The sequence below is a fragment of the Dryobates pubescens genome, chromosome 11 (genome assembly GCF_014839835.1).
Source record: "Dryobates pubescens isolate bDryPub1 chromosome 11, bDryPub1.pri, whole genome shotgun sequence".
Lineage (NCBI taxonomy): Eukaryota > Metazoa > Chordata > Aves > Piciformes > Picidae > Dryobates > Dryobates pubescens.
This window is the reverse complement of record NC_071622.1, coordinates 18,851,970-18,875,658: the sequence shown is the minus strand read 5'-3', so window position 1 is coordinate 18,875,658 and position 23,689 is coordinate 18,851,970. Positions and strand designations below refer to the sequence as shown.

General features: G+C 41.5%; 1 protein-coding gene across 1 annotated transcript in view; it reads right to left on the bottom strand.

Moving 5' to 3' along the window:
- Positions 1-19,743, bottom strand: part of COL24A1 (collagen type XXIV alpha 1 chain) — a 126,172-nt gene extending 106,429 nt beyond the window's left edge. The window contains exons 1-3 of the mRNA XM_054165019.1: positions 19,403-19,743; positions 11,446-11,507; positions 6,069-7,372 (exon numbers count right to left, since the gene is read on the bottom strand). Of these exons, the coding sequence (XP_054020994.1) occupies positions 6,069-7,372; positions 11,446-11,507; positions 19,403-19,458 (1,422 nt within the window). The 5' untranslated portion in view covers positions 19,459-19,743. The remainder of the gene's footprint in view (positions 1-6,068; positions 7,373-11,445; positions 11,508-19,402) is intronic.
- Positions 19,744-23,689: the final 3,946 nt, after the last annotated feature.

The following is a 23,689-nucleotide window of genomic DNA, read 5'->3' as shown; positions in this document are numbered from 1 at the left end:
AGTGCAACTGCCTGTTAGGAATATTAGTAAATCCATACATCCAGCATTTCCTTCTCTGTGTAGTCTTAAAGACAAATCTATGTAACAGACCAGATCTTTAGGTCAAACTGTAGCACATCATAGTTTTACAAGAGGAGATATGTTATTCAGCCTGACTGCATAAAGACTGACTAATATCCTCACGTTCTTAAGTAAAAAGATTTTGTGTTTAGTAACAATGACAACAAAAAAAGCAGCAAATAGAAAAAGAGAGAGCTCTTGACCTGGGACTCTTATCCGGGTTCAAAACTGTACATGGAACAGTACAGAGAGCTACCACTCTGCCACTGCTGGAGTAGTATGCTTTCTAATAAAGTCCTCTCAAATTTCAAGTTAAGAGATGTTCTTTGCTTAGAAAATTTTCATGGAACTATAGAGAGAAACATATTATGTTATTATTATGGTCAATAAATGCAACTAATGTGCATTATTTTGAGATTTGTGGTACAATACCCCCATTTCACACGCTTTCTGTATTTCCTTAAAGAAAACATTAATAGCCAAACCTCACCATTTTCCTAATAGAAATCTTAATGAGTATTTATTAAGATACTTTATCTCTGCTGCTGATTTATTGAATGAGTACAGTGGTAACGTTTTTCCCTGTGTCATCTCAAACTGTGCCAGGGGAAGTTTAAGCTTGGGATAAGGAGACAGTTCTTCACAGAGAGAGTTGTTAGCCATTGGAATGGGCTGCCCAGAGAGGTGGTGGAATCACCGTCCCTGGAGGTGTTCAAAAAGGGATTGGACGTGGCACTTGAAGCCATGGTTTAGAAGTCATGAGGTCTTGAGTGACAGGTTGGACTTTATGATCTTTGAGGTCTTTTCCAACCTTATTGATTCTATGGTTCTATGATTCTCTAATAGTACTTCATTTGGAAAACAAAACAAAACCAACCAAACAAAAAGACCCCAGCCCACAAACCAAAAACCCCACCACCCAAACCCCGTCTCATTTTCATTACACTAACTCATAATTATCCTCCACCTAAAAAAACCCCAACCAAACAAAAAAACAACCAAACCAACCAAAAACCCAGAAGGAATAAAATCTAATCATAACCAAGCCCTCAGCAACCCCTAAAAGAAGCAGTGAAATATTTTGAACTACACAGCCAGACATGAATAACGCTTCCTCGAGGCTTTCTAAATCAAAGCCAACCACTGTAGATTAGATTAACAATAATGATTCAGCACCAGCAACCCAAGTGTTTGATTATAGCATTAACAAGGACTTTACTTAACCAGAGTATGTCACTCCTTAACCTTCAACTCAGACTCCTCCCTGTAACTTCAGCAACATCTCCACTGACAGCAGACTTAGTAAAACATACACAAGCCTCCCTGGAAATGCTTTTCTGCCTACTTCTACCCAACATACTTCAATCTGTGAAATGAACTACAACTCACAATCCACATGACAGGTTTTTACTAGCTAGAAAGTGATTTATGTCTTGCAAGCCACAGAAGTCAACCTCTGAGAGTGAGCAAATCTCTCTTAAACCAAGGAATTAGTCATTTGTTTGAATAGCTTTTCCTCCAACTACTGGAAATAATAATTAACCAAATCTGAAGAAATTAAAAGTGCTAATGTGGGGTGTGGTTGGGTTTTCTGTGCTTGATTTGGGTTTTTTTTTGCATTTGACGCTGACACAAATTTAAAATCATTTCATCTAATAGCATCATACATACCTTAAGAAAGGTATTACAACTTACTGTCCTTGGGAAACATAAACATTTCATTTAGCTGTTGAGGGAAGAAGCCCAAGTTCCAAATAATTATGACATAATGCAAGTAGATGCTACTCTCCCAGAAATGTTCACTACCTTTCAAATGGTCATTAGGGTGAATGTATTGGTGAACTTTCACAGACACTTTTCTAGAATACTGAAAGCCCTTCTATGGATGGATGTGTTTTAAACTTGCACTATGCCAGAGGAAACAGGAAGGATTTCTACATATAACAAGACCCTAACGTTTCAGATGCTCAGCAGTAAATTCTGTGTTAAGTCCTTAAGACTTCTGCACAGGCATACGCTGATCCTGTTGCCATTCAATAGCTAGATCATATTCACTTAAGTTTCTCTTGCAAAACAACTACAAAGTTTCTCTTTAAAAGGCATTTGATTACCCCCGAACCACTCAACCTCAGCTCACCTCAAACACTTTAAAAAAAGATTACATTAAAGAAAAGTGAGTTTAATGCTTGACTCAACAAATACCTAAGGCAAGCAGTCCTTCAGCTAAACAAAATCACTCCCCCATCCTTTGTACTTTTAATTTCTGTACTATTGCACTAAGTTTCATCTCATCAGCTTTAGACCTTCTGGGATTCTGGTTGTGTCACTAAGAATTCTTCTATATACTCCTAGTATGCTCTGTCCAGCTTTTAAACCCATGTCCACCTACTTTTTATTCTTGCTTCACTTATATTTCACTGGAAATAAATAAATAAACCCCACACACTACTTTTTCCAAATGCCCTAGAGTAGGCAGTCTCCTGTGTACAATTAACCTTTTTTCTTGACATCTGTGGATGTCTGTCCCCTTCTCCTACAACAACCAAAGCAATGTCATCAACATTACATCTACATGGCTTTGGCTTTTCAATACTGCTGGTCAGAAGGTAGGGAAACTGTATCCATTTAGGTGAATTAAATGTTTGAATATTTAAATATAATATCTCTTAGCTACTAAAAATAAAACTGAAAAAAAAAATCAAGTTTTTATCTGAATTAGCAGATACTGAGATTTCTCATTCTGGGCAAGGAAACAACAGTTATTTGCAGAGCTAAAAGGCACGAAAGCAGTTAACTGCCCAGTATATTCTCTGTGGCCAGAGACAGCATCATTAGGCAATTTTGTTCAACTGAGAAATAAGCAGAAGTGTGAAAAGGTAGGGAAGAACAAAATAAATTAAATAAGCTAAAATAAGCTGCTGTTGATTTAGCACCATATTCAAGATCTCTGAACTGCCTTCTCTCAGGGCTCTCACTCACACATCTTGATTGAAATAAAAGCAGCATCTCATCCAGGACTCAGTTCTGCTTGATGCAGGGCTTGCATTTCCAATTCCTCGTGGAAATATCTCCAGATTGTTTCTCCTTACAAACCAGACAGCCTAAGGAGCACCACCTTCTGGTCCTCTACCATTTCTCCTCCTGGCTGATTGTCTTCATAATCCAGGAAGCTTTTCCAATAGAATAAACTAATTCCTACCTCATTTCTCATGGGGAAACCAAATCCCACACAGATAGGCCTGCAGATGCAATTACCTACCAGCAAGTAGCATAAATCAGCTCTTCAACTCCCGTTAACCTCTCCTTCTACCAAGTATGCAACTATGTATCATGTACTGCAAATTGCTTTAAGGACTGCAACAAAGAATGAGTTTGAATGTTAAACAGTTGAAAATAGATACCAGATTCTTTTAAACTTTATACAGTGCCAAGACCCTCTGAAAGACAAAAAGGAGTGGCTCATCAAATGAAGGGAGCAGCTTTCCCTCTAAAGCCGTGGTTCAGGAGACCACACTGCTCTGCTTTAAACTCGCTCTGTGTTTTTGTAGGGGCTGCGAGTCATTTCATTTGGTATCATTTTAATCAGAGTCTTAATAGCTTTTAATAAATAGCTGCCCATTTTCATATGCTATCCAGAAATGAAAGGTTTAATTCTGGATCTCAGCCTTGCTTTGGAGGATGAATGTCACAGCTGTGGGATCACAGAATACAACAGGCCTAATTATACAAGGCAAGAATCAGCTCTGGTAGATGCTCAAAAGCTAAATGAAACTGAAGAATTTAAGAACCACAAAAGCTACTTCTTGCCGATCAACTCTAACAGAATAAAGATTATTTCTCTGGTGAAATCTTGAAAGAAAATTCCAACCAACCACAGCACAAGGGAAGAAGGGAAAAAAAAAAAAAGGGAGTTTCATGCCCCATCAGGATTTTTTGCTAAAAGCTAAGTTTATAAGTCCCTCAGTTTTACTCTTCAAGGATCCCCATGGATAAGACTCTGTGAGTACTTATGCATTAATATTAAAGCCACACATAAAATGTGGATTATCAGTGGTCTTCTCTCCAAGCCAGGACCACCTCAAGTGTGAGGCCAAGAACAATGGCAGCTACTGTGCCATGCAAACTCCATGAACCACAATTCTTTACAAAAGTTTGTGCAGACAAGGCCATGCGGAGGCCTCTTTTCCCTTTGGCATCAGTCTCTCTGGCAGCACAGAGATTTAGCTTTGTGTCTGTTCCAGTGGTGCTGCTGGCCCCTTCAGACAAACTAGTGCCTGTAATGGTCTAGACTAACTTCCCAACTCTGTCACAGAGCTCTAATTCTTTAGACCTGTTCTTACTTAAATCCTGACACAGAAAAAAAGTTCAGCACAATTACATCATATTCATTGCTACTGACTACATCAAGTGCAAAGTCTGCTCTGCCTGCCTTCCTAGATGAGACAACCTTCTGTAAGACAGGCATAGAAAATGGGAATGAAGACATCCTCAAAATCTCAAATTAACTATCATCTTTGATGCTGCATGTGCAGTGTTTGAGTCTATAAACACAAAGAAACAAACAAAGCCCCCAACAAAACAAATCACAAACAAACTGACCCACAAAAAACCCCAGAGCATTTGCTTAGAATTTCTTATTAATGCAAACAATCCATGGCATTATCAGCAGCCATTTCTGTGCCTAATAAAAAAGAATTTCACCTTCTTGGTTGTAACTGACTAAAATCACAATCTACAAACTATGCACTGAAAATAAAAGCTTCCAATAGCAGTTATTAAATATCCTAAGCTCCAAAACTGGAAATTAACCTCATGCTGATGACAGCTATACACTAAGTCATATGTCCCCATAAATACTACTATAAGGGACCAAAAGAAAGGGGAAAAAAATGAATCACTTCACATTCCAAAAGGATTAAGCAAGAACATCTCTGGACTGACATGACTTACTTGTTAACACATTTTTCAGTTGTGTTAACAATCCCTTTGCATCTGGATCCTGTTTAGTGTAAAAATTGAACTTTCAAATAGGTTCTCTGTGGATGACTACCTTAAGAAAAAAAAAATATTCAGTGCTAAAAGAATACATGTAAGAAATTTATGGGCACGTTCAACTACATATTAGGAGCTGATTTACACATATCACATTGCTTTCCAGTAACAACCACACAAATGTGTGCACACGCATATGCCTCCAAAAAAACCCCAGAACCAATTAAATAAACAATAACAAACCAAGACAAGCAAGTGGAATTATCTGCTGCATGATATGCTTTAAAAATGATAACTAAAAGCTCAAACAAGCACAAACCATTGTATTTCCCAGGATAAGCAGGAACAGCTGTCCTTTCGTGTCTGTAGCTTCATGTATATTGCTCCCATTTTTATGTATTAAAAAGTTTGAGTCTTGTGTGCATAGTAAGAAAGGACAAAGCACTTTCTATTAAAAGCGCTACCATGCTTCTCTAATTGTTACCCTGCAAACTGAAAAAATGCCATGCAATCCTCTAAGACTGACCTCAAAATTACTTTACATGCAGGTATGCAGGACCCCATAGCTTTGGCTAAAAATGGTTTTAAGTCTAGATTCTGCAGCTGATCTCTTCCTGCAATTAGGACTTTTGATAGCATTGCTCAACTGAGAAAGCTATGTCAGCCTTCCAAACAGCCTGGCTGCTTCTTGCATGGATCAGCATCTACACTTGTGTACTATATGAATTTATCCTGCAATTTTATTAAATGAATACTCTCCATAATGAACAGTTGCCTACTACTTTAACAGAATGTCTTGAATGTCTTTGTATTCTGCCAGTAAATAATAACATACAATGCTTACACCAAGATTACATGCAAGAAAGAGACATACTTAAGGCAGGCAAACATTTGTACAGTACAGCTGGGAGAAACTGCAGTCACAGCTTTGGCATGCTTTGCAAGGTTTCTTTCAAAGGTTCTGTTAAATGTATGTTGCTGCACTACGGTAAAAAAAAGCAGTAAGAATAACTTACAGGAGGTCCAGTTTCCCCCTTTGGACCTCTGACACTTCCCATTTCAAACATTTTGTCAAGATCTTCATAGTCATAACTATAATTATCAACACTAATTTCATAACTGGTTTCCATATGGTAAGTCTCATCAGCATCAAATGCACCTTCCTGCCCTGGATTGAGTTGATTATCCAGAGAGATGTCAGCAGGCAAACTATACAGGGTTGTGTTGAAGATTTGCTGGGTTTTGCTTGATTCTTCTATATGCTGGTTTGCTTTGTCTGTCCTCTTGGTTTCAGTTTTGCTCTGTTTTACAGGAGACATCAGAGAAGGCTCACTTTGTCTGCCTGCATCTTTTGTGGTATTATCTAAAGTACTTGTATATGATCCTGATGGGAGTTTAGTGATACTTCTTTTTTCACTCATCTCCTGCTGATGAGGAGGCAGATTGATTTTGTCCTGGAATTCTGTTTCAGGCCAGGCTTCCAGCAACAGCAACTTGGCCTCTGCAAACCCTGATGCAGAGACATTTCTTGACTCAAAGTGTTCTGGTAGAAAGACAATTTGAGCAACAGTGGTAACAGGGATATTTGATGCTTCTTTCCTTCTATAAGCTGATATACCTTCTGACTGTTTTTTCTCAACAGTCATCATCTTTGAAAAAACATCAAGCCCATCTGATACACGTGGTGCTCCTAGCAGAGATCGGTATGTTTCGGCCTGGCGACATTGCTGTTTCACATATTTACAATAGTTTGCAGCGGCTTCTGCAGAGGGAATAATATCTAGCTGACATATAACTCCTTCAAAGCTGACAGAGTGAGAGTTCATCCTTCCCAGGGTGAATAAACTATCCAAATCAAATATTTCCACCTCAGAAAGCACCTCTCTGCTATAGTACTTCTTTCCACACTCAGCAAATATTGAGACAGTCTTGTCTCTAATGTCAATGGCAAATGAATGCCATTGTTCATTATGAACACTATAATCAAAGAATATGGACTGCTTCCATCCAGTGTACACCACTACCTTTCTTGGTAGCAGCTGGACACCAAACTGCAATCTACTTTTCTTCCTGATACTGAAAAGGAAAGCATTATTTACTCTGTAAGAGTACAAGCCAACCAATATGGTGAACTGACGTCCTAGATTTGATGGTATGACTTGAATAGTGGGGGACTCAATATGTGCATCACCAGTTAGTACAACTCCTGACACAGTTATACGAACACCCCGAGGTAAGAGAGATGATGTTGAGGGCACTGCTGTCTCTGAGGGCTGTTGAATGTCTTTCACAAGGCCAAGCTGATGAAGAACATCTATTCCTGTAAAAAAGAAATAAAGGCATAATGTTAATTTCCTTTACAAGGTCATAAATTCAGATCTGTATAAACAAATGTACACACAAATTCTTAACAAATCTGTACTTCCTAGAGTATACTGCACACAGCAAGGCCACCAAATCCCTAGTGTAAGGCACACCAATCTTTCATATAAATCAAACACATAATTAAAACCAGAACAAAACTTCCATAAAAAAAAAAATCAGATTTAGGCACGTTGGAGGTGGAGGGCATAAACATCTTCCTTCAGGATGAATAAAGACACTTATGATGGAGCTGAAACAGAAACACTACAAAGGCTTGAACAGAAGCTAAACTATTGCAAGCAGTCTTCTAGTACCATCACAAAATAACACAGCACTTACAGCACTGTGATTAGCAAAACTGTGTTTGTGAAAAGTGCTACAGAAATACTCCAGAGACAGACAAAATCATAGAAAAATATACAAGAAGGTTGGAGGCTAAAATACATGACATGAGAAATGGTTGAAGGAGATGGATTTGCTGGGTCTGGAGTTGTCCATTATCTGAATTGGAGTTATAGGGAAAAAGAGACAAAAGTTGAAGAGTAACAGGCACAAGCTGCAACACAAGAAATTCCAGCTCCATACAAAGAAAAAGCATTCTCATGGCAAAAACCTTCAAGTGTGGGACCAGGGGCGCAGAGAGATAGTGTGATCTCCATTATTTTTCAAACGTTCAAAGCCCAAAAAGACAGGGCCCAATGACCTGAATTATGTTCAGCATTGACTCTGCTCTGGTAGGACCAGTTGAGTCCAACATCACTCTAACCTGTACTTTTTATTTTCTACACAAGGGGAAACTGAACATTTTAGTTGTCCTAAACAGCATTGCACAAAAACATACAACACCAGTTGTTGGTTTTTTTTTTCCCCTAACTGGAACTGGCTTCAGTCAACTGCCTGTATTGAAAATGATTGGTAGTAACTATCAGCTGTAGTGATCTAATAAACCTAACTAGGATGAGACTGGCACTTACCGTAGCATTTAGCTGAGGGCACTTGTACAATGGACAATGTGCATATAAAGTAAATAAAGCTATTAAATGGCATAACAAATATTTGCAATAATCAAGAAAATGAAGGATTCTCTGTTATATTAAGAGAAAAGAGCAGCTGGAACAAATGGATGCTCACTGGGAAAACAGGTCTCCTTTTCCAGCCCTTCTTTTTTTCTGTTTCTGAAAGTATTCATAGCAAACTTTAAGAATAGACAGATGTTGGCTTAGTTTCAGTGGTAAATTACGAAAACAGCCTGAGATTTCCTTGAGAGTGGTTTATGAATTGGAACCAAAAGCATTAACCTGACTGCACTGTACATCTTGAAAACTAATTACACACCTTGTAGTGTTTCTAGTCATGTTTGAGATTCATGGATGCACCAAGATGATCCTGGCAGGTAGCCAGCGCAGACAGAGGTATGGAGGAAGTGTATCTCTGCAACAAGTCCTGTGTATGCCAATTTCTCAAGATGTTTTGCCTCAGAGCAAGTAATTTACTATGGCTGTATTTTTATCCATCACACTGATAGCAGAGGTCAGGTTTTAGTAGAGCTCCAAAGCACAAAGCATCTGCTAATGAACCACAACACTTTCTCAGGACCCCAGTCCTGCATGGTCTGCAATGCAGAGGTCTTACACATGCAAGTAATAAACCAAGACACTCCTCCAGCACCTCCGTGCACTGGCTGGGCCAGCTGACTGCACAGAAAGGAACAGCTAATAATCTAAAGCTGAGCCCAAATATCACACCCTAACCTGAAATATTTGGCAACTGTTACATTTTAAATATTTGCAATTATTTTATTTGCATGAAAAAATAACAATTCATGGGATCTGTGTGAAGTATTATCAACTGAAACAGAAAACAAAAGGCTTGAACTTAAACTGGCTTACAACAGCCAGTTTTGAAGTGACATTCAAGAGGACTGCTACCAAATAACAAACTGAAAGCTAAGTTGCCAAAAACTTTGCAGTTCCATTTGAAAACAGCATGCTGTTTAAAAGTTATTTCAAAAAAGGAAAATCATCTGAGAGCATCATGAGAAATAAGAGACATTCTCCACTTCCTTCAAACAGATTCCTGCAAACGGTGACAGGTCCTGAGAAAGTTAAATACAAATAAATGCTGTGTGAAAAATGTCAGCAAAAGATTAAGTATCAGCTAATTATTCCTTGCTGACTTGCTGTGTCTGTTAACTGGCCATCAAGCCAAAACTCTGTTCCAAACTTTTTTGGCCAGTCATTTAATTTCTGGTCCAACATGCATTTTTATTTTATTTTAAGGCTTTCAGAAGCTCTTGGCAGCACACAGGGTTTGGGGAGCAGGCAACCCTCTTGACTCTTCCTCCCAACATGACAACCACTATTTTCTTTACCTATCAGTAGTCAGTTTTCTTTGTTTATCCTTGGCTGCACAACATCTGTCTCCACTTACTGTATACTCAACCCATTAGTCCCCCAAATTGTAACAGTTTGTCTTCTTGAAGGAAAAGCTGTTTGGGGTTTTTTGTGTCAAGTGCTTTCCTTTCACCTTCTAGGAGGACTTGAAAAATACACAACCTTACTGCAAAATGAGGGGAGATAAACTTAGCATGAACTTCAGGAAAAAGTCTTCTGATCCTTACAGCATAAAAAAAAAAAAAAAATCCCAAAAAGGAACTAGAGAGGGATGAGAGGATTTGGCTATTTGACTGTTCCATACATCAATCTCTCTTGTTCATTTTCCATATTCCTCCATGCTCACAACTACTCTGAAGGTAGGATTATTTGGAGTACTCTCTCTATTTTAACAATGTTAGTATAAATATCACTTGTTTTCCCTCTATCATTATGGGGAAATGAAAGACAAGAGTCATTCATCAGTCAGCTCCACTAGAACTGAGGGTAATTACTCATCAGGTTGCCCATTTCCTAGTTGATGATTCATCTGCCTCTTCCCTTTCCATTACCTACAAGCCTGGAGCAGGACAGGCCACTCACATTTGTGGATGCTGCCCTTCTCCAATGAGAACTCAGCTATTAGAAAAATCATCACAAAGGCATATGTTCCCCTGTTGAGCTGGATGTGAAAAAAAAAATCAACAACCAATCTTGCCAGGCAGACCATCAGCAAATAACGGAAGGCAAAGCTGCAAAGAGAACAGTGGAAGAGCAAAACCCCAATACTCTGCAATTACTAGTCCCAGTGAATGATGAGATGGAAAAAGGCATTAGTGAGAATAATGGTGTGAGGCTGCTGAGATATCCCACTGGGCTCTAGCAAAATGTTATCAGGAATGAGTCTTGTCTTAACCATGTAGCCCATGTAGTTCATATTCAGCTGAGCATTCGCAGTTAGCATACTTACCAGCCAAGGATAACCTATATCTTGCTTGACCTGTATGGTAAAGGAAAATGGCAGAGAAGTGATGCTACCACTTTCCTGGCAGATAAGAAATGACTAAATGGCATGTTAGCCTCCACCACTTTGGGATGCTAATACTCCCACAGCAGTTTCCAGTGCAAACTGTACATCTGGTACAGTTATAACAGCTGGCAGATTAAAAAAGAAACTAAAAACAAGACAACTTTATTTCCTCCCTAACATCTGCATTTGAATGCAAAAGCAAATGAATACACGATTTCACTTTTTGCTTTAATGATGCCAGCCTAGACTAAGCCTTTATTATATGCAGTGGTTTGCTTGCATAGTCCTAAGTGCAAAGGTAACTCAGTCACAGCCTGCCACCCCCAGGAACACCCACTTGCAGTAAAGACAATCAAAGCCTTTTCATTGCACAAGGCTCCTCTTTTATGAAGAGTTTGTTTAAATATGTGAGCAATTTCATAGACAAAAAATCTGAGTATTTTTCAAAAGGTCATCTCTTCCAAACTGGTTGCTTTAAACTTTTGCTTTCATTACGCTGTAGCTGGCATTTTCTTGAAGTCACCATTAAGGCATCGAACCTAAGATCACTAGTAACAACAGCCATTTACTCTTTGCATCTAGTAAGAGATTACAAAATTGTCCCATTATAAACAGAAGCATTCTCACCTTGTTTGGGTACTTGTGCAACACCCACAGCTACACATATTGCAATGAAAAGGACAGTTTTCCTGAAAGGGAAAGAAAGAAAAGAACATTTGAGGAAACGTCTGCAATTTCAGAACTCCAAGGAATTAGAAGCTTGATTCAGCATCCAGAGTCAATGGCAAGATATCACTGACTTCAGCAAGTCCCGGATCAAAGCTATCATGTTGTACAACTTTCCACTGATGCTGAGAAGGCATTTTACACAAAGATCAAAGATTATGTATGCCTTCCTATATAGCACATATATGTTACCCTGCTTTATTAATAAAATAACTACATCTGCTTTATATTTTCTTGCAGCATTTCTTCCTGGAAATTAAATTTCTTCCTGTATCATACAATTTTGTTACATTACAAATAAGACATTCTCTTCAGAAAGTAAAACAAAACAAAAAAATTAACAAACAAACGCACCACATCTTGACTTAAAACCTCATATGCAGATAGAAGAAAAGACATACTGACAGGTATCATAAGCTTACCGAGTGCCACGAGCACAAGACTGATATAAACTATGTGCTCAAAATTTGCTTTAAGTGGGAAGTGTTAAATGTTGGGCAGATCATAAATTTTTACATTAGCTGAAACCAGACTGCTGGATTTTACTCAAGATTTGTATTAGCCAGATTAGCACCTAATCACACTCTTACCAGTGACTGAATCTTTTCATAAATGAGAAATCAATTTTCTATTAATGTCGGACATCCAGGCACAGAAACGCAACAATCATAGCAACCTGTATCTATTTAGTTCCAAGAAGAATTATTTCTAAATCATCAGAAATACAGTTCTGGTACTCACACTGAAGTCTCAGCTCAACCCTTTTCCTCATTAACATGTAACCTCATTGATTTTTCATAATACTATATGCTAGATTGACTAATAGTGTTTGCTGGACAATACCAGAGAGCACTTGAGTATGTGGAATAAAGAGCATTTGAAAGTAACACAGTTGCAACTAAACACCTATAACTGCATGGGATGTAAGTTTTACAGCTTTCAGGGTTGAAAACAGTGGGGGGAAAAAAGCACAGGAAGAAAACCCTAGGAGTTCACACTGGAACATATGGTTCAAACAGCAATGACAGACAAGGTCTTTCATTGCCAGTTTGATTTCAGCTCAGAGAATAAAGTATGCATATACCATGTATTAGTAATGTTACAATGACAAGAACTCATGGTATGATTTAAATATTTATATATTTAAACATCCAGAAACATCCAAGTGCATGAAAATCACAGAGTAAAGTTCTGGTTTTATCAATTTACTCATTGAAATAAAGGAAAGTGTCAGAACTCATTGACCTAGCAGAGCATGGGTTTGATTACTTGCTCTCCACCCACTTAGGGCAGTTTTACTGTGGGATTTCACAACAGCTTTCAAATCAAGTCCTCTTTAGTGGAACAGAGTACTTCACAGCTGGTACTGATTCTTTTGGGCCCCCTTCCTAGCCCAGTGCAACCCAGGAATCAGTTTTAAACCGCTGCCTTACCAAGCCCAGCCCTTGATAGGTACTTACCAGTCAAAGCCCACTGGCTGAGCTTTCCCCCAGTTCCTGTTATGAGAAAAAGCACCAGTGGCAACTGCTAACAGGAGAAAGGAAGCATTACAGACCCCATTCCTAACAGGTCTGTTGGTTCAAATGATAATTAAAACTGCACTACCCATCACCATCCACTCTGCCTCTGGCAAACCTCTCTGTAGCCCTTTCCCTTTCTAGATGACCAGCAGCCTGGACTCTTCACAAATTGCCACACTGATTTTCAGACAAACCATTTATTTAAACAGGGTTTCAAATTATGGGGGCAGGGAAGAGACGCTTTATAAAATTGTACTAAAAATATTTTTCCTGCTGTGATATACCTTAAGAGTCTTCTCCAGCATCATTCAAAACATCTGCTCATAGTTTTCGTAGTAAATAAATGGGCTTGATTTTGGACAAATTTAAGTCCATTGGCCATACACCTACATGTGGATTTGCAAATCATGAGAGCTTAAGTTTTTGCAGCTGGAACAGATAATGTAAAGAACAGCAAGGCATAATAATAGTTTTGTTGTTGTTTTTTTTCATTGATACTGCCACTGTAAAACTGTAGATACATCCTGAGTTTTAGAAGAAAATGCACAGGATATTGAAAAATATGCATCATTGCTGGAGCTCTGATCGGAGAAGGGGAGTGGGGTGGAAACTATGCCTTACAAATCCCAACATGCTTGTAAGGGCACATTTTTTTAATTAACCACTGCAGTCCCTAGCTATTCTTTTTTGAGGCTTTCTCCTGCTATGGCCATGAAATGCCTGCTAGTGCAGCTCTCTCACTCCGGCAAAAGACCAGCAGGTCAGCTACTTGCATCAGGTTTTTTGGCTCTAAAGATCAGAATTCAAGTTCATACTTTGCATGTCACACAATGCATCATCTTTTCTTTCCCCCAAAGCCAGCACACATGTGGTGAGCAGAGCAACCTGCCTCACCAAGGCAGCCGCTCTCATGAGAGAGGTGGGCAAGGCATGATCAGAGCCACAGCCTCAGAGGGCTCTTTAAACACCTCAGGAGCACAAGAGTCACAGATGTTGAACAAGACTGGACAGGAGGGAGCATGGAGAGGCGTCTGGGTGTGCCATGGCAGGTTGTGGGGTTAGGAGCATGGGCATGATCAGCTATGGTTACATCCCAGGCAAAGACTGTTAGTAATGTGGTGAGCCAGACCACAGACACCAGCCCCAAAAGGTAGGTGTCCAGGCACCTAGCTGCAGGGAGTGCTAGAGCCAGGGCAAATCATGCTTAACCAACCTGATAGCCTTTTATGAGGCTACAACCAGGTGGATGCCGTGGATATGCTTTATCTTGATCTCAGGAAAGCATTTGACACCATCTCCCACAGCATGTAAACTGAGGAAGTGTGGTCTGACTGATTGGGTAGTGAGGTGGATTGTGAACTGGTTGAAGGAAAGAAGTCAGAGAGCTGTGGTCAATGGGACAGAGTCTAGTTGGAGGCCTGTATCTAGTGGAGTTCCCTAGTACTGGGAGCAGTACTATTCAATATATTCATTGCTGACCTGGAGGAGAGAAGAGAGTGCACTGTCAGCAAGTTTGCCAATGCACAACACTGGGAGAAGTGGCTGACACACCTGAAGATTGTGCTGCCATTCAGTGAGACCTGGAGAGGCTGGAGAGTTAGGCAGGGAGAAATTTAATGATATACAACAAGGACAAATGTAGAGTCTTGCATCTGGGAAAGAATGACCCCCCAGGTTAGTGACAGACCTGTTGAAGAGCAACACAGGGGAATGGGAACTGGGGGTCCTGATGGACAGAAGGATGACCATGAGCCAGCAATGTGCCCTTGCACCCAAGAAAGCCAATGGCATCCTTGGGTCTATTAGAAAGGGTGTGGCTAGTAGGTTGAGAGGAGTTTCCCTGCCCCTCTACTCTGCCCTAGTGAAGCCACAAATGGAATATTGTGTCCAGTTCTGGGCCCCTCAGTTCAAGAAGGACAGGGAACTGCTTGAAAGAGTCCAGTGCAAAGCCACGAAGATGATGAAGGGAGTGGAACATCTCATGAGGAAAGGCTGAGAGACCTGGGTCTCTTAAGCGTGGAAGAGACTGAGGGGTGACCTCATTAATGTTTATAGGTATAGATATGTGAAGGGTGAATGTCAGAAGGACAAAGACAGGCTCTTCTCAAAGATGTCCAATGGCAGGACAAGGGGCAATGGGTGCAAGCTGGAGCATAGGAGGTTCCATGTGAACATAAGGAAAAACTTTTTCATGGTGAGGGTGACAGAACACTGGAACAGGCTGCCCAGAGAGGTTGTGGAGTCTTCTTCACAGGAGACATGCAAAACCTACCTGGACGCATTCCTGTGTAACCTGCTCTAGGTGTTCCTGCTCTGGCAGGGGAGCTGTACTAGATGAACTTTCGAGGTCCCTTTCAGCCCCTGACATTCTGTGGCTCTATGATCTTTTGACTAATGAGAAGCTCAATGACAGGAAATAGCTGTGTTAGGAATAAAGCCCATGCATTGCACTTTATCAGCTAAAACTCAGGACAAGTCTTCATTGATTTGACTTTCATGGGCACAAAATGAATTCACAATTTAAAATAGTGTAAGACATTTGAATTAACTCCAAAGTCCGAATGCTCAAAGAACCCTAGAGCCGAAAAAGCAATGATGACTCCTCTTAACACCACAACAGCCTCTTCCACAACATCAGCCAGGGACAAGCTGTGTGTCAGGTACCTGCCTCCATCACCTCCCGGCAAATATTGTAGCAAGGCAAGAAATGCCAAAATGCTCCCAGGGCTGTAAATTACACAGATATAACTGGATATACAGAAACATCTAGTGAGAGGTAAAGACAAATGTCTGGCTTACACAGTGCTCTCCAGCTAATGTTAAGAACAGATGAGTGACCAGCTAAGAGAAAAAACAGGGACCCCAGACAATTACAGGGCTGGAGGTCCTCTAATGTGTGGGAAGAAGTAGTCTTCCTTCTACCTTTTCTCATAAGTAAAACTTTTTAAATGAAACCATGCACAACCTTAAGTGAAGTTGTATGAGGGAGCCCTCCACAGCTGAAGATGAGAAAAAAAAAAAAAACACCAAAGGAAATTCTGTCTTTCCAAAATAATCCATTTGTGTAAGCCCTTCCTTTTTGCATTTACAGCTTTTAAGCTGCAGAGTCTCAGTCTCAATTCTCAGTCTCTATTGCTCAGTCTCCATTAAGCTGCTAGCTTCTCAGTCTCCATTCTCATACCAGCACTGCCACTAAGCCAACAGGCTCCCTCCTGTATAATGCACATGGAGCCTGATGCATTATCTGTCATAACTGCAAGGAACATAGCAAACAGCATGCAAAACCCTAGACAGGATGCCTTAGTTGAGCCCATAGCTCTTGGGTAGACTTGCCCTGTTGGGATATAATGGTAGAAAAGCTCAAAAGCACATGGCAGAGAAGAATCCAGCTGGCTATTTTTCCATATTTAGCATTACACATGAGGCTGTTATCCCTTGGCTATGTCCTGTCCTAGAGTCTAAATATCTCTTGAGCTTCATGCCCTTCGCCAACCTTTTCTCCCTCTCTCCTATTTTACATGCAAACACATGCTGAAGACAAGTACATCATTATTTAGAGGAAGGCATTATCAAATGTGGATGAACTACTCTAACACTTAAAATAGAGCTTATCTTTCTGATAATCTTCAACAACTTGTGGCTTTTTGCTTCTTCCTACAAGTGGACAGTGACTATTCATGTTTATATTTTTTCCCACTCAGGGTGAGAGATCTGAGAAACTGGTAAGCTACAAAACAAGTTGTGGCAAGCAACCACAAAAAATTCCACCCTCTGAAGACTACAGAGCTTAGCTTTGGTCAATGCACAGCAGCATCCTCTTCAATTCAGGCTATTTTCCTAAATCTCCCATTTAAAGGAAAAAAAAAATATCACTAGCTGCTAGATAGGGCAGGAAAAACCTGTTATGTTGTAAGTGACACACATATATTCAACCCTGCACTCATGAGTGATGATGACTTGTATACCAGCACCTGCTCCACATGCATTGCTTCCCTGAATCTCTTCTGAGGACTGCTAAGGAGAATGGTCCAGTTTGTGTCCATCAAACCTGAGGAGGGCTTCAGAAAAGGCAATAGGACCTTGTGGAAAGAGATGTCCTGGGCATCTAAGACCTCAAGCTATTAAAAACCTTGTCTTTCAAGATCTGAATAACTAACTAACTAGCTAAATAAAATACCTTCCTTTGCTGCTTTAATGAGAACAGCCAGCAGGTCCAGTGCTGCTTCCCAGGTTCTAAGAGACCTACCATCATCTTGGCTTCAGAGGATGTAACTGTCTCCAAAGCCTCTCCAGTTTCAGTTGCATACCTTTTGGGCGCAGATGCCATTGTGCACCTAAGTGGTAAGGGGGAAGCTTTTTTGCTGCAAGTTCACAATTTGAAAGAAGGGGAAAAAGTAGAGACTCAAGATAAGGTGAGAGGTAGAGGATCAAAAAATGTATTGCTCTTTCCTTCTGAGGAATAGTGGTTTAAGAGGAGTCCTGCTGCAGGACTGTGGTACAGAGAAAGGGAACTCCCTGTCTGGTGGCTCAGACACTCTCTAGACAGTATTTGGCTCAGGATGTGAAACTACCATGTCCAGAAGAACAGTCGACTCCACTAGCATTTCTGAAAGGAGAAAATTTAATGAAAAAATATGTGACTGTAAAACCATTTTATGAGTCCATCCCAGATTTCTTACATGAGATCTCCCATCTAGAGAGCTTACAATAAGTGTTTTCCTCTGTATTAAGGCAAAAGTATAAGGCTCAAATTCCAACTCCTGAGAAATAAGCAATTATTTCAGAACGTTTTGTAGATCATTCTTCAAACATTCTACAACACAGTGATCACAAGACACAAAGGTAACATAAGGCTGTTCAGATTTTAAAATTAAACATTCCATCAGCAAATATGGTGAAAGATTTAGGAGTCAGGCAGCTACAAGAATGTTATTTATTTAACCTGCATCCCTACACAGGTAGCAGGTCTGACCTAATGGCATTTCCACAAAAAAAGTTATCTATGTTGAAAGGGATTGACTAGTTTAATACATGCTGATCCTCCTGCAAAGTATTCCTAGTTTAACACATGGGAGCAACCAGGTTGCTTTCTCTCCAGTTAAGTAAATTAAGTAAAAAAGACAGAAATGTACAGAGATATTATGAAACTATCTCTGGCTTTGAACTCGAGTAAAACACATCTCTGATACTGTGATACTTCACTGTAATTCAATTTATATTTCTTTATCATCAATATCCCTTTACTAGATAAAAACCTTGGTTTTAAATTGCAATCAGACGATTCCTGAAGCCCACAGGCACAGCCATTAAACACACAGATCTCCTGTGAAGGCCACCTTCAGGCAGCCACGTAACTGCTCGTGAATGCACCCAGATTACACACCAGGCACACTTCAGCAGTGTAATCCTCGCTACAACACATGACAAATTCTCCCTGTCCCATCTCAGTAAACTTTAGCCACAGCCAGAATAAAACAAGCACTTTACAAAAGCAAACACACAGAGGTCACAAGTATATCATCACAACTATCAAAAGTTCACTACCATCTTGCTTAGACTGTTTTAGGCAAATTACAGAGGGAAGTGGAGCTCTGTCATTGCACTGCAAATGATGATGCTTTAGAAATGCCTGAGCCTACTGCAGAATCACGTAAATATGGGACACTTCACCTGTCATCTCAGGCATTAAGGGAGTAACCTCATCTCTTAAAGGCAAATTCGACAGGTTTTGCTTGTTTGCTGTGTGCCAAAAAGGAGAACGAGCAGCCGGGTTACTTGCGGGTTCAGAGTCACGTTCTCATCCAGGATCCCTATTCCAACCTCGGGGTGCAGGGGTGCACCGGCTCTCAGTCCGGCTGCCCAGCTCCCCGGGGGTCCATGCGCCCACTGAAACCCTTCTCGGGCGAGCTCCCCAGTGTCAGGCTGCCTACCGGACGTGGGCTTGGACGCGGAAAGAAAGACACCACTACGCTGGACAGGGCAGAAAACATCAAGGAAAGCATGAGGGAGAGGAAAGACAAGAGAGCGCGCCGTGGGCAGACGTACAGCCATCGGCACCCGAGGACTCTGTCCGGGAAGCGCCCTCGCAGTCCTCGCCGCTCCTTCGAGGGCACCCGGGACCTCGCGGGGTCAGGGATGGAGCTCGGAGGGTCGGGGTGGAAGGACAGCCGACCGGGGTCGCTGTCCTCTGCCCCCGGGAAGGGAGCTGAGCCACAATCCCCCGCCTCCTGCCCAGTCCCGCAGGCGAGCCCCGCGGCAGAGGTAGCGATGGGTTGCGCCCCGTCGCCGCCGGCCGGGTGTGCGGGGCCCGCCGTCACGCCACCCCAGCTCCCGCTTACGTTTGTGCTGCAGGAGAGATGCGTCCTCGCCTTGTCCTCTCGACTCCCAAATGCATTTGTATGCATTTGCCCGGGCAGTGGAGATCCGAGGGAAAGCCGGAGTCGAGCGCCGCGCCGCCGCAGGGTCAGGTCCTGTCCATGAAACCCCGCCGGCCCTGGTCTCAGCCGAGCTGCGCGCAAGCCCGAAGGCGGCCCGCATACGGCCCGCGGGGGTGGGCGGGGGGTGGGCCGGCTGGGGGTGCGCCAGGGGCTGGGTGGCGATGGAGCCCCGCGGCTGCCCGCGGAGTCCGGCAGCGGAGCGGCTTGCAGCCGCCTGCCCCGGCACCGGCGATCTTCCCCGCCTGCCGCGGTGTTAAATTTCAGCGCTGGCTGCCTGGCGATTACATCAGCAAACGCGGCCCCCGGGGTGGGCCGGACCCCGGCCGGGTATGGTGAGCGCATCTCCGCGCAGGTCGCGGACCCGAGGTGGCCACCGGACCCACCGGCAATCCCGGCACTATCTGCTCCAGGTGCGGCGGAGCCGGGTAGGGAAAGCGGTGCGGTCGCCCCAGGTGCGGTGGGCAGCGCCGTTGGCAGTGGTGGGGTAGGAACGGCGCAAGCAGGTGATGCTGTTCAGTACATCCGAGGGATGAGGAGCGCCTTCGGTTCCCGCTGTGCTTCAGCTGGGAAGGCTAGGCAGGAAGACACAAGTTAAATTAAAATGTAGGGACCAAGACGGGGAGGGGGAGGGGAAGGGAGAAGATGAAATGGTATAAAACCGAAAAGCTGAGTGTACTGCAAGTTTTGTATCTCGAGTATAATTGGAGTGGAGTCCAGCAATCCTCGATGGAAAATGTCTGAAGTGCAGATGCAATTTGGTAGCATTATAATACCAAAAGAAATATGATATCCTTCACTGCCTTCTTCCTAAAGAAACATGCGTCTTTTCAGCTTTAATTTCCAGTTTTCTTACCTTGTCCCAGTAATGCAATCTAGATATCTATAACTTTACCCTTAAGACACATTTATGCAAACCGTCTCTCAAAATAAACAAGGCAGAGTTAAACCAAACCAGACGTTACAATACACACTGTACAGTAAGCCCATGTTCAAATCCTGCAGACTTACTAAGGCAAAACTTCCATTGACCTAAGCAGAAATTTGATGAGTTCATTTTGTGGTATTGGGCCCTTTGCTGAGTGGTACAACAGCAAAGATTTCACATCAGACCTGCAGCAGAGACCTTCACATTGTAAACTGGATCAACGAAAGATGACATGAACTACAATCAAATGTATTCTCAAACAGTAGAAAACAAGAGAACTGGTAAGGCTCAAATAAAGGTTGTACAAGACAAGGATTTTATATTGCTGTAATGGAAGATGCTCCATTCATCCAAAAACGTCTTTTCTGAGTGGTGGAGGTAACTGTGAATAGACTGGAAAGCGAGAGGGGAAATTGTAAGGGAACCAAAAGCAAACACAGAGCAGTATATTTTCTCGGGCATAAGAAGCCAAAGTGACACGGGAAAACCTTAGGCAACACACCGGAGTGTTTTAATGTTTAATTTCACACTCAATTTTCAATACCTCCAATCATTCAGAACCTAGTCTTAATTAATTACCATGGAATTTCCTGTGAACTTAGCTTTTTGAAAGCTGAAGGTAAAAGGTGACAACATTTTGCCTTCCTGTCTGTGTACCTTGCATTAAACAAAGTGAAAGCAAAACATAAAAATGTGTTTGTTCACTGAAGAGCACATGATCCCTACCCAGGGAGATATTGGGGATGGCTGCAATAAAATCTTTGCCACCACACTTGAATAGCTTCCCACAACTGCAGTGTTTACATTTCCTTTAATTTTCGTTTGTTAGCATTAAGATTAACTAAAATGTGTACATTACAAATTGCTCTTGTAATGGTTTGGTGCCATTCCATGAAATCTATCAATCCCTTACATAGATGTCTTCTATGTAGTAGACATACAGTTGATTTCTTAACCATTTAGTATCAGTATTAGGGCTATTATGGAAAGAATCCTGCCCTGAGGGTGACCCCGGATAAGTCCTGACCTCATTTCAGTACACACTGACAAGTACAGGAGCCAACCTGCAGTCTGTGGTGACTTGGGCTGGAGACATCATATGCTGAGCTCTCCCTTTCCAGCATGGTTTGTACTGAAGAAGGAACAACTTCAGATTCTTGTAAGCTGTGCACACAGAGAGTAAATAAAGTTTTTCTGACCCTGGTTGTGCAGTGACTTAAAACACTATAAAGTTTTAAAATGAGTTCATTTTTCAATATTCAAAAGCTACAAAATTAAGTTCACAATGTAGGGACACTTTATTCCTCTGTAGCACTTTGCTCCTTAGGTCTTCGTTAGGGCTCTTGCTATGGTTTGAACACAGCCATTAGGCTACTTGGGCAGGGTCCTTAGCTGTTCCTGTGTGAGGAGCCCGAAGGACTAGTCAAGCTGCAGGGAGTCGTGGACCAGGGGAAAGATTACCTCTGCCTTTACATTTCCCTGATTCACACAACTCACATGTCTGCGAGGCACATCACCACAAATGGCTTGCAAACGTGCAAGGGATGCTTCTTGTTTCCTTTTCTGTGTATTTCTGCCTGGAAGGTCTTGCCTTCCCCACCTCACCACCCTTGTTTGTGTGTGTGTGTTTGTTTCAGGGGGTTTGGGTTTGTTTGTTTGGGGTTTTTGTTTGTTTTGTGTGTTAAGGAGTGACTACCGTGCAGCTCAGTTGCTTTTCTTTGACATTAACACCTTTCAACACTGCTGAAGCTGCTAACAAAAGAAATGAGCACCATCTAATGCAGATGAAGAAAGCAAAGGGAAAAGCACAAGGACATGAAATTACATCCCAAACATCAGACAGTGAGTTTGTGGCACTCTTGGAAATTATTGAGCAGTGCCCAACTTGTTGCCCATCACCTTGTGTTTTAGACCAGTTCCAGACCTCTTCTGATCTTCATGGCAAAAATTAGTATCAGTTTTATTCTTACACTTCTTCCAAGTGTTGTTACATCTAAGCAGCAAATCCTACTACATTTAAAGCTATCAGATTATGTGTGTTTATTTCCAGAGCTATATATAGCAGCCTGTAGACTTAGGCACATCAAAAGACATGCTCGAGCTCCAACCATGATAACTCTCATTGCCATGCAAAGATGCTGTGGTTTATTTCCTGTAGTAAATGTACCAAGATTCCATTTTTACCACATTTGCTATCTCCTTGATCACAGCCTATCCCTGGTTTCCTTTATCTTTCCACGTAAACCCAACAAAACTAATTCTTTTGCTATTTCACATCTTGCCTTTCTGACATGGTTAAAAGCTCTTCTTCTGTCCGTGTTCACCTTTTCCAGCAGATTTTCCCCTCCTTTCATGATGTGACTTGCTCATCTGTCACTCCAGATTACAGCTGCTGAGTTCCAGCCACGCTTTGGGGCACAGAACAGGAACTACTTTTAAACAGCGTAAGAGGCAAGGAAAATGTTCCTATATCTGTGATTTGCCTTCCAGAAAGTGTACAGGAGAGAGCAATGGTTAGTCAAAGCCTAAAAATAAATTTTAAAAAAGAATAATAATTTGAAGGAAAATGTGTAAAATGGGAATGTTAGGACTGAGTGCTAGTGCCTGAGCCTTATCCCACTGCAATTAGTAGGTGCTTCCTTTGACTTAAGTAGGAGCAGAACAGGACCCACACAAGTTTCCTGGTACACTCCCAGAACTAGGAATTTTTGGCAGAAGATCCATGCTGCTGTTGAGTTCCCTTTGGAGAACTGATTTTTCCCTGCACTCCACAATATATGGCGTTAGGCTACATACCAAAACTGCTGGAACCTAGTTCAGCAAAATCACTTAGAATTCTGTGTCAGCCAAAGAAAGTTTAACATGTTACACTAGTTACAGGAAGTTACCAAGCTATCAAATGTGATTAAGAAACACAAGAAATGGAAAGGATTACAGCATGTCTTTGACAACAGGCTAAATTTGAAGAAAAGGGTACTCCAGATCTGAAGCCATTAGACATGTCCATTCTTTGTAGAAAGTGAAGGAAATTGTAATGACCAGCATCTGCATTCTCTTTTTAGCTATGCCTGTTACCTTCTGCTAGAAGGAATTAGTGAGAAGCAGCATTCTTCGGTTTTGAATATTCCAGAAATCTGAAAATGCCTTTTAAAAGTACAGTTGATGCCTTTTTAGATTAATCCTTTTACTTCTAGTTTTCTACCAGCAAACTAAACAGATAATTAAATTTGCATTCTGGAGAATTCAGAGTGGAGTGACAAATC